The following is a 12,449-nucleotide window of genomic DNA, read 5'->3' on the forward strand; positions in this document are numbered from 1 at the left end:
CAGCCTCTGCCAAGGCAGGTTCTTTGTCCTGGCTGCCACTGCCACACACCAGAGTGGCACTGTGTGTGCCACTGCCCACAGCAGACAGGCAGGACCCCCACACACCAGCACAGCTCAGGCACAGCAGCTCTTACCAGCACATTCTTGCCTTGCACCAAGAACTGGATATTGAATGGACCAGAGATGGCAAAAGCCTTTGCAATCTTTTTTGTAGCAGCTTTTACCTATTAAAAAAAAAATAAAAAAAAATTAGAAAGTGTAAATGTGTGTATAGAAAAAAAAAACCAAATTTAGAAAGTGTAAATGTGTGTATACAGAATAAAAAATTAAGTTCCACAAACTAGAGAGCATCATGGCAATAAATCACCAGACTTGAGGATTTCTTTAAACATCATCTCTCTCTGCCTTGTTTTTTGCTCTATACCCACATTTTGGCAATAGCACTATTCCAGAAGCAAACATGTTTGATTTCTCTAGAGCCTGAAGTGTTATTTGAGGGCAGAAGTAAAAATCAGGTTTTCTGTGTGTGTGAGAAAGCAGAGGGGAGAAGGAGAAAAACAAAGAATCAAAGCCTTGCCCTGTAGCAATTCCTACACTGCACACTGGAGTCTTTATACCTTTCTTGGTGACATAAAGAATAATGTTTTGTTATTTGGGAATAACTAATCAGTTTTGTAAGCATCCTAGAAGTCTTTCACCAACGTGCCTGTCCCATCACAGATCAGGGGGAGGTGGCTGAGTAGATACACTCTGGAACAAACTGGGAGGAAAGTCTTATTTCCCAGGTGTGTCAATACAAGGGTTTGAATAGCTTTGCTTCAGGACACGGCTGTTGTCAGAAACAAGACTTTGGACATCCTTGGAAACAGAGCTGGAGCACAGATCACTGCATTACAGCTTTTGCTGGCTTCCAAACAAACCCTTAACAGGGTGACTTAAAGGGGCATGGCACATTCCATTGAAAAAAAAATGTATCTTAACATCAAATTCTGCATCACAAGGTTTATTCTTCAAAGGGGGAAAAAGTCAAGATTAAGAGAGGTTCATTCATCCTGATGTTATTTTTGGAAAAGCAGGAAGCTAGAAAGTCATGCATCTGACATAACCATGAAAGTATTGTGGGAGAAAAGGAAGTGGACAGAGAACCATTTGGCATGTGTATGAATTAGACAATCCTCTGCTGCTACAGAAGCTGGTTCTAAACCTGGGAAACAAAAATATCCTATGGGTCTAAAAGTGTGCTCATCTACTGCTTGAATTACTGGGATACAGCTCAGACACCCCTCATGAACATACCACACTGGCCTTCAAAAAATCATTGGTAATTTGATTTCTCCACTGGTGGTGGAGGGAAAGCAGAGTCAAACCCTCATTTCCTTTTCTCTTTTCAGTGCTAGTGCAACACATACCTTCTCCAAGGCTCCCTGGCTGATGGTCTGTGTGGGGAACATGAGGGTGGCATCTCCAGAGTGAACACCTGCATCCTCCACGTGCTCTGAAATAGCGTGTGAAATAACCTGCACACAAAAATGGCACAGCCCTGGGTCATTTCACCCTCTCACAAACTGTTCCTTCCTCCCCAGCACAGCCCAGCCTCCTGAACAGAAAGTGAATTTCCCAAGATTTTGGGGTGAATATGCCTGAAGCAGACACTAGGCATGTGAATGAGGAGACATCAGTGTCACAAATATCTGCCACAGCCTGGAGATCCTGAGGCTTCCCTCCCCTCTCTCTCACACGTGGGCTCAGAAGGTAAAAGCTAGAGAGGCTTTAAACCAGCTTTCAAAGTTCTGCTTTGCCAGAACACAAAAGAAGTCATCATTCCCCAGCATCACTGGTATGGAATTTTACCCCTACTCTTCTGTGGTGTTTTAAGTGAAGCAAAAAAAAATCCAGGCCTAAGGATTTAAATTGAATTAACTGCATCAAGGCACACAACCTCAATAACAAAAAAGTGATTGTGGCTGCTGGTTAAAAATTAAAGTTGAAAAAGACTATTTCTGTTAATTGTGAAGTTTGTGATTTTTTTTTTTTTTTTGCCTTTGTTGAGTAATGAAAGGCAAGGTGAAGTTGTAAAAAAATATGAAATAACTGTGGTAATTCCATAACCCATGGTAAAATTCTGATGAAAGTCATTTCTGAAGCCAGTGATTTGCAAATCTGGTAAAAAATTGTATTCAAAAGGATTCATTTACATGGATAAGCAATGCTTAAAAAATTACTGGTTAGATGTATACATTAAGAGAGGTGGAGATTTCCAAGCACAATGGTTTTGAGCCTAAGATTAATACTTGTTTCTTTACTCTCCTCAGCCATGAATCCATGGCTCTACAGTAAATCATTCAAACTACACATTTTTGCAGATCTCAGATCCTGAAAAAACAAGTTTAATGTTAAAGTAAAATACTTACTCTTCCTGCCCTAGCAACAGCATCCATTTCCACCTCACGGGCATCTTCAATAAATTTAGTGAGTACCACAGGGTAATCCTGCCATCAAAACAAGAAAAAATTAGAAAGGTTTTGTAAGAGAGTGTTTGTAGGCCACTTAGGACCCTTTGGAAACAAAAGACCAGAAGACAAATCAATTAATATCCTCATTTCCACAGATAAGTGAACTTTGCAAAGATAGAATGGGGGAAACTTTGGTTTCCCCAAAACCACTGATGCAAAAAAAAAGTTTGAGCTCTCCATAAGAACAGCAGGACAGAGAAATTTGGGGCAAAACCATAGAGGTCATGGCAGAAAGAAGGTAGCAAGAAATGCATGGATCCAATGACCTCTAATCCCATCTCCTAAAGACATTCCTTAACTCCAAGAGCTTCAATTCCCCCTCGGTCTGAGCCTCCAGCTGTCTCACTGGGCATGGTATTTCATAAAGGAACCCACCCTTGGCATTCTCAATGACTTTGCAGAGTGGTTGTTTGCTGGTTTAGACTCACATATTTTATGCAGCTGATCCATTCTTTTCTAATTCCTCTTCCCAGTTTCCTAAGTCTCCCAGGGAGAGGTTGCCACTAATTATAGCTGGCCAGGAACAGCCTGTCCTGGACTCCCACTGCCTCCCCTGGTTGTTTCCCTTCCTCTTCTGCCTGTCTCTGGGATGCCAGCACACACTTCCACTCTCCTCTAATACTTTCTCCTTCCAGACACTTGCTCCAAAAAACTCTAATCTGAATTCTTCCTGGCCAGCTTTGTGTCTCAACATTTTACCTGCCCCGTCCACTATTAACTGCCTATTATTTATTAGAGCATAAAATGAAATAAATGACAGTTTGTGCATGTTTTAAAGGCCCCTCTTGAAAAAATACCAAGCAGCTCCAAAAGTTACAAGACACAGTTCCTTCCATTTATCAGTGCAAGGGTAAATTCACAGGCAAGGACAACGCTGAAGCCTACATTGTTTCATAAATTTAGTGGCTTGTGTCCTGTTACTTTCTGTCTTGCTGCAGTTTTTCACCTGAAGATTTTATATGTGCACACAGCCTTGTTTACTTCAATCTGTCTCAACCTGCATTAGAAATTTTGAACATTATTGACAAGATAAATGCCATAATGACACAACACTGAAGCAGCAAAGTTGTAAAAACAACAGAACAAGGACTAGTCAGGGCTTTTACCTGGAGAAGTTCTGCACTGGCACACTGCCACAGGCTGACCCTATAGTCCTCTGAGAATTAGTTAAATAATTCCTTCTGGTGGGAGTAACAGTTGAACTACCCCTCTAAAACATGGTCAAAGATGGTAAAAAGTGGTCTCCATGCCTCCACACTAACCCATCCTTCAGGATATTATTACTTTGAAAGGTACTTCCCATTCATTCCACCATTTCTTGCTGAAAAGGTTAACTTGCACCGTTTGCCTCATACACTTAAAAATCTCACAGTTCTTGTTCAAGCTTTAGCACCTAGGAATCCTGAGAAAGCAGTAATATGTCAGACTTCCACAGCCAGTTGTGTTTTCAGAGAGTTCCTCTTTGATTCATTCATTTTTGAATCCAAGATTCCTGGGACAGCAGGGTTTATAGTTCCACAACCCTGTTCTGAACAGTGACCATTTGAAAAAAAGAAAAAAAAAAAAGAAAGAAAGAAATAAAAAGGAAAAAAAAAGGAAAAAGCCTTCAGAAGAGATACTAAGATGAAGTATTTAATTTTTCAAAGAAGCCAGGCAAAACAATTGAGAAAGTGAGTGAAAGGTGCTCCCAGTAAGGATATTTGCACAGGAGAGGCTCCCAGGTTAGGGAGGGAGCCTGTTAGGGAACAAACTGAGCAGTCAAACCCAGCACCTCCTCCCCAGGCAAAAAAGAGTGAGGAAGACACAATAAGGAAACAGAGAGAGAGAAAACACAGTAGAGATGAAACAAATAAGGGGAACACAAAAGGAAGTGGCAGCACAAAGAGAGGCACCTGAGAGACTCTGGTGGCTTCTGCTAAGAACTTCTTCATTTCTTCTTCAGTGAATACCACATTCATTGCAGACCCACTGTGGGAATAGGAAAGAAGAGCACCAAGGTCAGCTTCCCTTGTGAATTCTAGGGAGAGATGAGTGTTAGGCACGAGGGTACAGGGTTCACAGGGTTACCAGCTCCCTCTGGATGACAGACTAGCCAAGGAAGCTCCTGACTCCAGCCACTTGCTCTGCTCTCGACTCAGAGAGGTGGCACCCGATTACTTCCCATTATCCTTCCCAGAGAAGGCAGGAGACCTCCAGAACAGCAGTGGAGAAATAAAGAACTGTGTTTTCATAGCCTTAGCACTGCTGCCAAACGCCCTTGCTGAGCCAAGCCTTGGAAGATCCCCTAAGCTGGGGGAGATGGCTCCTCAGCCACCCACCCCAGTGAGGCCCAGACTTTCCCCCTGGGCCAGGTTAGCTGGGAGCTCAGGACAATCACACTTGGCTCCCTTTAGCCCTCAGGGACAGATGAAGTGAGGTTTGCACGGGTCACTGGCAATGGCTGTGACAGTGTAAATCCAGATGCTGTTCTCTGCTGGCCATTTCACTGTGCTCCTCCCCTCAGATCTCATTCCTTGAGGCAGCAGACACTGCACAGCAGATATCTGAAACCTGCTCTCTGCCAGCAGTGTCAGAGAAGGGGATCTGGGAGAACATGGGTCCAGAGTTAGTGATCCAAGTCCCTTTTAAAGACAAGAATCTTACAAAAAAAGATGTTACATTTCCCCCACTAATGCCCAGCTTGCCCTTTGCTTTGATGGGCAAGCCCACAGAGGCTGTGGGGAAAAGTGGAAGAAGGATCTATCCTCCAGATCAGTCACTTTATCCCAAAATAAATAGACACAGGTACCTGTGTGATTATTTTTACCACTTCAGCTGATGTAAATCAAGAGTTCAATAAATCCATGAACTTGTGTCAGTAGTACCACTGAGGATGTGAGCTGGTGTACACAGTACCTAACTGGTGGGGAAATGCATTTCGTTTTCCAAGGAAACTGGCCAATATTAAAGGTCATATCTGCTCAGAGGATGAAGAAATCTAGCTGTGGACTGCTGCTGTTATGCAGAGGCCAGGCAGAGAGCCATGCTAGGGCTTTTCACACTCTCATTCCTCAAAGTTTTACATCCTCCAGTTCCATCCTTCTCCCTGGAGTGCCCCTGCCCTGCACTAACACACATTAACAAAAACTTAACACCAAAAGGGCCTGTAATGGTTTTAATACAGATGGAAACAACAGGCTAAAAGAGGTGCTCCCTCACCATCTGACAAATTACCTCAGGAGCAGTTTTCACCTCATACTTAACTATACTCAACTTTACTCCTGACAGGAGGGCTGTTTCCTAACTTTGCTTGAAACCCTATTTCAAATCTTAGAGACCAGATAGAAAAGTCACATTCAGGAGTCTCTTCTAAAGGATATTTCCTTCAGGGCTGAAGAAACCCTTCTCCTTTTCTTCTTTTAAAGTAAAAATGTGCTTGTCCCCCAGCTCTGAAAATTGATATTGAGCTTCTTCATTTTGATAGGTGTGTCTTTCATACAAAAAGGATCCTGTCTCCAATTTATTTTCACTTGTAAACTGTGCCCAGCAAACTGCCTCTCTGTGCTGAGTCACCCAGCTATGAAGAAGCTTCTCACAGAGAAGAGCAATCATTCAGAACTGGTGAGTTTGTGAGTTTGCTGTGTTCATGTGCTGGTGTAACCTCCTCAAGAAGTCTGTCTGGCTGCTGGAAACGAGGGACTCTGTACAATGTCTGTTTAATGAGAAGCAGCTGCCACAGTGTAGGGACATAAAACATGCCTGTAAAGCAGAGAAGCTTGGCAAATAAGAAGCTGAATTCAAAAGATGCACTGTCATTTTCTGAAAACAGATGCCCATCTCAATAAACAGCCTCAGCAGGTCTCCTTCTCTTTTTCCTGCTGGCAAACAATCTTCTGACTTAATTGTACAGGTAACAATCTCAGGAACCTGAAAGAATGTCCCAGATGGTTTGTGGTTTTGGCCTTGAGGTATGCAAAAGGTAATACAGCTGAACAGACATTCTTGTGATTATGTTCTACCTTTGATCTGTGCCTGATGGGCTTCAGGGATCCATTTGCTTTATGGTTTGAGCAGTTGTCTCACGGGCAGCTTAATGCCACATCCACCCAGCACTCACTTTTCCACACATCACATGCCCTGAAAGCGTTCTCCCTTGTCTCAAAGAGGTTTTTTGGAGTTTTGTCTCAAAGAGTCTTGTCTCAAAGAGGTTTTTGGAGTTCCTACCCCACACTGCTGAGCTCTGACAGCTGGGCCTTACCTCAGAACGTAGGAGGGCCTCAGCAAACACGGGTAACTCACAGACCTTGCAAATTCAACTGCATCTCTCTAAAGGAAGGGAGGGAAAACATGCCGTGAACAAGAAAATACTTAAAAGTCATTCCAAAATTCCAATTTGCACTTCACTAGCAATCAGGATGAGGGCAAAGAAGTTGGGGACTGCAGCCTCCATCTAAAGTAACACACAACATCCTGGTTTCAGAGCTTGTCACCTTCAGACCTCCCCTGTCCATAGAGCTCCACTGGGAAAAAAAGAGCAATGCCAACACATCTCTATTCCTTTGCAATCTCCACCTGCTAGAACACATCTCAAGGCCAGCAGGATATCTAGACCAGCCTGTCAGTGGTGCTAACTTCTGCTGGGTTTATACCCCAGGCTGTGTGAGGTGATTTAAAGGCACTTCCCCTCCAGTTCCCAGCCGGTGCCAGCGCTGCTGCGGCATCACTTTACAGGATCCAAAAGTCCTTCCACACGAGCAGTAAGAAAATGTCAAATGCTTCAAAGTCTTGAAACGTGTCAGTGGCTCAGTCCTTCCTGAGCAGATGCACATCCCAACCCCCAGCTGCTGCAGCTTTTCCCAGATGCAGATCCCAATTTACCAGGGTGCTGACTGCCTTCCAGGGAGCCTGGGCCACGTGCAGCTCATCCAGGACAGCTGAGAAGATGGAGCGATCCTCTGCCTGGTCAATCTTTAAAGGATTTGTGCCAAGAACCTTCACTCCACTCTGGTGCAGTGGTAGTGCCAGGTTATTGGGAATCTGCCCACCTACAGAAATAATGCAGCCACTGCATCCCTGTTGGGAGACAGAAAGGAGCACGGTCATGTCCAGGTTATCTTAATAGGAAGAGCTGTCAGAACAAAAATTCAGTATTTAGATTATGTCCCTTTTCAGGTTGCTGTGAACAAAGACAGGTCAGAGGGTCACAAAGATGATCAGAGAGTTGGAACACCTCTCCTACAAAGACAGGCTGAGAGAGACAGGGTTGTTCAGCCTGGAGAAGAGAAGCTCCAGGAAGACCTTACTGCAATCTTTCCAGAGCCGAAAGAGAGTTTATTAAAAAAGAGGAGAGCAACTTTCTTACACGGGCAGATAGTGATAGGACAAGGATGAACAGTTTTAAACTGCAAGAGGAGAGCTTTAGGTTAGATGTTAGGAAGAAATTCCCCCCTGTGAGGGTGGTGAGGCCCTGGCACAGGCTGCCCAGAGCAGCTGTGGCTGCTCCATCCCTGGAAGTGTCCAAGGCCACGTTGGAAGGGGCTTGGAGCAACCTGGGACAGTGGAAGGTGTCCCTGCCCATGGCAGAGGGGTGGATCTAGATGATCTTTAAGGTCCCTTCCAACTCAAGCCATGCTATGATTTTCTCATAATTGTGCTGATCCAGAGGCACCCAGGCTGCAAAGTGTGATTTGCAGTGTGCATCCTTCCTAAAAAAGCAATATCCTGGTTTAGGATCAAGATCACTCAAAACTCAGCAATAACTGGAGGTCAAATTCCCTAGGAAACCAGAGAAGTTTGCAGCTTTCACATCAACCCATGATTCCCTAACTTCTGCTTGAACCACAGGCTGTCAGCTTTGTTTGCATGTCATGTTTAGGTGCTCCTGCTTTCCCAGAACAAACAAGATGCTGAGGTCTTCTTTCTTTTACAGTCTAGCTCTTGGAGAAAACAGCCTCTCCCATGCTCATGGTCAGGGATTTTCAGAGGAGCAGGCATGCATGCAAAATCTTTTTTATTCTAGAGATGCAAGGCTGTAACCTCCAGCAGAGGGGAAGTGGGAAACAACTGGAATTTATGTGGGTTTTTTTTTTCTGCCAGCACTACCACTCAGTAAGCAAACTACCCTTCCTAGCCCCAGAAGCCAGTCTTTAAGGAGTGTAACAAAGCTAAGCAGAGTCTAAATCAACAGAGCCCAACACTCCACACAGTCTGCAAAGCTATGGATCCACTTAGCCCTTTATTTTAATCAATGCTCCTCATTCCTGACTAGCTCCTCGTTTCTGGTAGTGCCCTGGATGGCAGCAAGTATTCCAGAAAGCTGTCAGAGGGGTTCATTTCCACACAGGTTATTTGTAAGCACTCCATTTCCAGAGGCAGACGGGGCAGAACAGGTGGCACAGCATCCTCCAGCCACAGCCGAGCGTTTCACGTCCGTCACTGGGCAGCATCGTGTTTTAAGTGAGGAAATAATAAACAGTAAATAACAAGAGACAGGTGATCTTGCTTGCTAACACACACCTTTCTACAGGTGCAAATATAGGCTTTTTTTTTTCTTTTTACATAGAACTCCTAATGCTTTCAAGTACAATCTAGTCAGGTGTGAAAATTTTCGATAGAAGAAAAGGCCTTAGAGTACCTACAACAAAGAGCACTTTACTTTCAAATTACAGACAGTGAAACTTTCCCCAAAGGACAATTTGGCTCACAGAACAGCTCAAGTGAAGGGCTCTTTTGAACCAAATGTGTTCTACAGTTTTACCCACTTCTAACAAACGAGAAACATAAATCAAGTGATCCATGGTTTGGCTCTAAAAGATAGAGGAACAATGTTCTTTTAATTAACAAGTGTGTTTTTCCTGAGGAAGGTCAGCCTCACTGGTCTTCCTGGAAGAGGAATTCTTTCATCAGGGATTTAAAGGGATTTGGAGTGGCAAAACTGTAAACTGAGATCAGGATGGACTATAGGTGCCTGGGCAAAAACAGATGATAAATGCAAGTGCAGTCCCCACTCAGCTTTGATGTGGTAATTTCCTGACATAATAAAGATCCAACAGTCTGGCATTTAAGCAGCACTTACTGTCCCAATATTGTTTGCTCAGCAGGCTAATGCAGAGCATGAGGTGATTATCTTTTTTCCTTTTCACTATGCATTCACTTATGGGATGTCATGATGCTGCTGGCCAACAGCAACCATCTGAAAGAGGTTAGGACAGGCAGTGAAAAGGGCCAGGGGCTGTTTTGTGCCCAGAAGAGGTTGTCTCATGACATCAGAGCTCACCATCTCCAGCTTGGAAGAGAAATCTGTGCCTCAGTGGTTCCAGACCCATCCAAAACACAGTAACTCCCTCTAGTCCCTGGGCTCTTTATCCTCCCACATGGAAAAGGCCCAGAGTGTGAATAAGCAAACCCTTCCTTGCAGCTTGGAAGGAGGGTAACAAGTCAAAGTAGCTTTGCTTCCAAGGTCAACCAACATCTTAATCTATCCTTGACATATGTGAAATGTGAAGTGTCCCAGCTAACAGCTTCTGCTCAGCTGCTGCTCATTTCTGCCTTTAAAACAATTCTAGTTACTGCACTTCTAAAATCCAAATACTGCCTACATCAAAGTTGGGATAGAATTAGGGACTTCAGCCCTAAGGAGACAGAGGAGATTCCTTATTCAAGCAGATGGCAAAGAATCATATACTCATTTTTACTCAAGAAGAACATAAATTGAATCTAGCTGCTGCTTACTTTTTATTTTAAAATTCTGCTGCTGTTTCCCAAAGCATGTTCCCACCCAAAGAGCTGTCCTGACAGGGAACATGACTGCTCCACTGAGAAATGTGGGCAGGCAGGCAGGGACCCCACTGCATATCACTTTGTCATCAGCCATATTTTAATTATAAAGAAAATTAATAACATCCTTGCCATTAGATATCGTTAAAATATATGCAATACATAATCTAGTGAAAGAAGCCTAGAGAGAATTATTTTCCCCTTTATAACAAAAATCGCTCTTTTTATTACTACCTTGCTGTTATGTCATTAGTAATAGAGCTGGGGTTTCTTTTTCCCTGAGTTTGAAAACAAATTAGACCATTAAAATTGTACCTAGGAGCCTCCTTTACTTTTATGAATTGTTTCAGAATAATCTCCGAAACACAAAAAAGAATCAGTAGAGGCCCTCAAGCAGATAGATATTAAAATAAAAAGGGAACATCTTCTCTGGAAACAAAAAGCCAATAAATCTGAGGGAAGGAATTTTATTTTTTTTTCTTTTTTAAATTATTATCCTCACAGACTACCACCTAACTCTTCACATTTGCAGTAAATTAAACTTTCCTCCAATGAACAGCTAGCTCTGTTATGCAGAGCTCACTGGAGCTGTGGATGTCAGCTGGAGGTTAAAGAGGACACAGGGAAGGGAAAGAGGGGGGACAGCTGAGTGCACCCCTGGGAGAGGGCTGTGTGGAGCTGTGTGCATTTCTTGCTGGGCAGCTTGCAGCTGTCTCAGTCCTGTTGGGGAACTTGCTCCTTGATTTATCTATTCAGCAAAGCAGGGACAAAGCAGTGCACCAACTCACCTGGGCTTAACAGCTGCCCAAGCTCTGCTGCTAGGTCCTAGCATCGTTTGGGGAGCTGAAATGCCATCTCTAAGGGCTCAGGGCTGTGCCCATTGTTTGCTGATGTTTTTACATACAGCTTGACAATGATCCATGACTTTTCAGTTATTTCCTTTGAAACGCCAGGGGAGGGAAATGACCAGGAGAGGTTAAAAGAAGAGCCTGAAATCATGACACTGTTCATGTTCATGTATGTGAAGCTGGGAGAGATGGTTATCTACAGGTTTGGTGAAGGATCTCAGCATCAAATCAATTTTTAGCTTGATCTTTTTCTTAGGGGTTGAATTCCAGCTGCACTTGCCTGAGGAAGTATTCTCTTAACAGGACATTAGCATTTGGCTCACTCATTTTTCCAAAGAAATGACATATTGCAAATAATGTATCTTAGACTACACTTTGCTGGAGGTCTGGGCTCTGTCTCCAGCTCTGCCCAGGTTCTTTTGCATTACTCTGTGCAGTTTTCTCAGTTTCCCTACTTTCTAATTAGGCATAATAATACCATTACCTTATGTCGCTGCTGAAGAAAATGGTTTCACTATTTATATTTGCTATTCAACTTGGGACTTATTAGACAGTACAACACTGATTTTGGATGTTTAGGCTCAGACTCTGATGGCTTCCACACCTCCAGCACAAACATCAAGCTGGTTGTTTTCACACCCATGCCAGAGTAGCAGAATCCTCTGCAAACTCTGGGTACTACAGGATGCTGCTCTTAGACCTGGAGATCTGCATTGCCTCCCATCAAACTGGCCAAGCCTTGCTCTGACAAGCAGGAAAAAGCAAGTTTCAATATGTATTCAGTATTCTTTTCACATATTTTCCTTACCCAACTTGCTAATTACTCGCCCTCCATGTGGAAATGAGCTCCCTCATCACCCATCTCTACCTTCTCTTTGATCCTGCAGTAATTAGATGTTGTATTTCATCAGTGTTATTTGTCTGACAAACTGTCACACCAGTTTCCTCCACGCCCCTGCTCAGGAGTTCAGTTCTGTCAGGTAAACAAGAGTTCAGTGTTTTTAGAGATGAGCCCCATGGATAATCCTAAAGCATTCAAAAATCAGCCTTTAAGAGTCCAGAGAGCCACCAGAGTCTTTCAGCCCCTCAAAAAATCTGTTTTCCAGTAGTAGTTTCTGTTTGTACAAAAATTTAAAGAAGAGGTAAAACAACCTGTACAAATAGGAAAGTAAAATTGAACTTAGATAGTATTTTGCAAATGGCTAAAGAAGAGAGCCTAGAGTCTGGGACTTAATTTCTGATGAGCTTTGGCCTGGTTCCAAATTTGGGAATGATCAAAACACGGCCAGATTATAAAACCATTTTAGAAATTTGTACCCATTCATAAAGGAGA

General features: G+C 43.3%; 1 protein-coding gene across 1 annotated transcript in view; it reads right to left on the reverse strand.

Annotated features, from left to right (window-relative positions):
* CPS1 (carbamoyl-phosphate synthase 1) overlaps positions 1–12,449 on the reverse strand; it is an 88,387-nt gene that overhangs the window by 15,947 nt on the left and 59,991 nt on the right. Inside the window, 6 exon segments of the mRNA XM_023930633.2 lie at positions 135–224; positions 1,410–1,517; positions 2,412–2,489; positions 4,406–4,481; positions 6,751–6,818; positions 7,371–7,565. Coding sequence (XP_023786401.2) covers positions 135–224; positions 1,410–1,517; positions 2,412–2,489; positions 4,406–4,481; positions 6,751–6,818; positions 7,371–7,565 — 615 coding nt within the window.

The sequence above is a fragment of the Cyanistes caeruleus genome, chromosome 7 (assembly GCF_971803275.1).
Source record: "Cyanistes caeruleus chromosome 7, bCyaCae1.hap1.1, whole genome shotgun sequence".
Classification (NCBI taxonomy): domain Eukaryota; kingdom Metazoa; phylum Chordata; class Aves; order Passeriformes; family Paridae; genus Cyanistes; species Cyanistes caeruleus.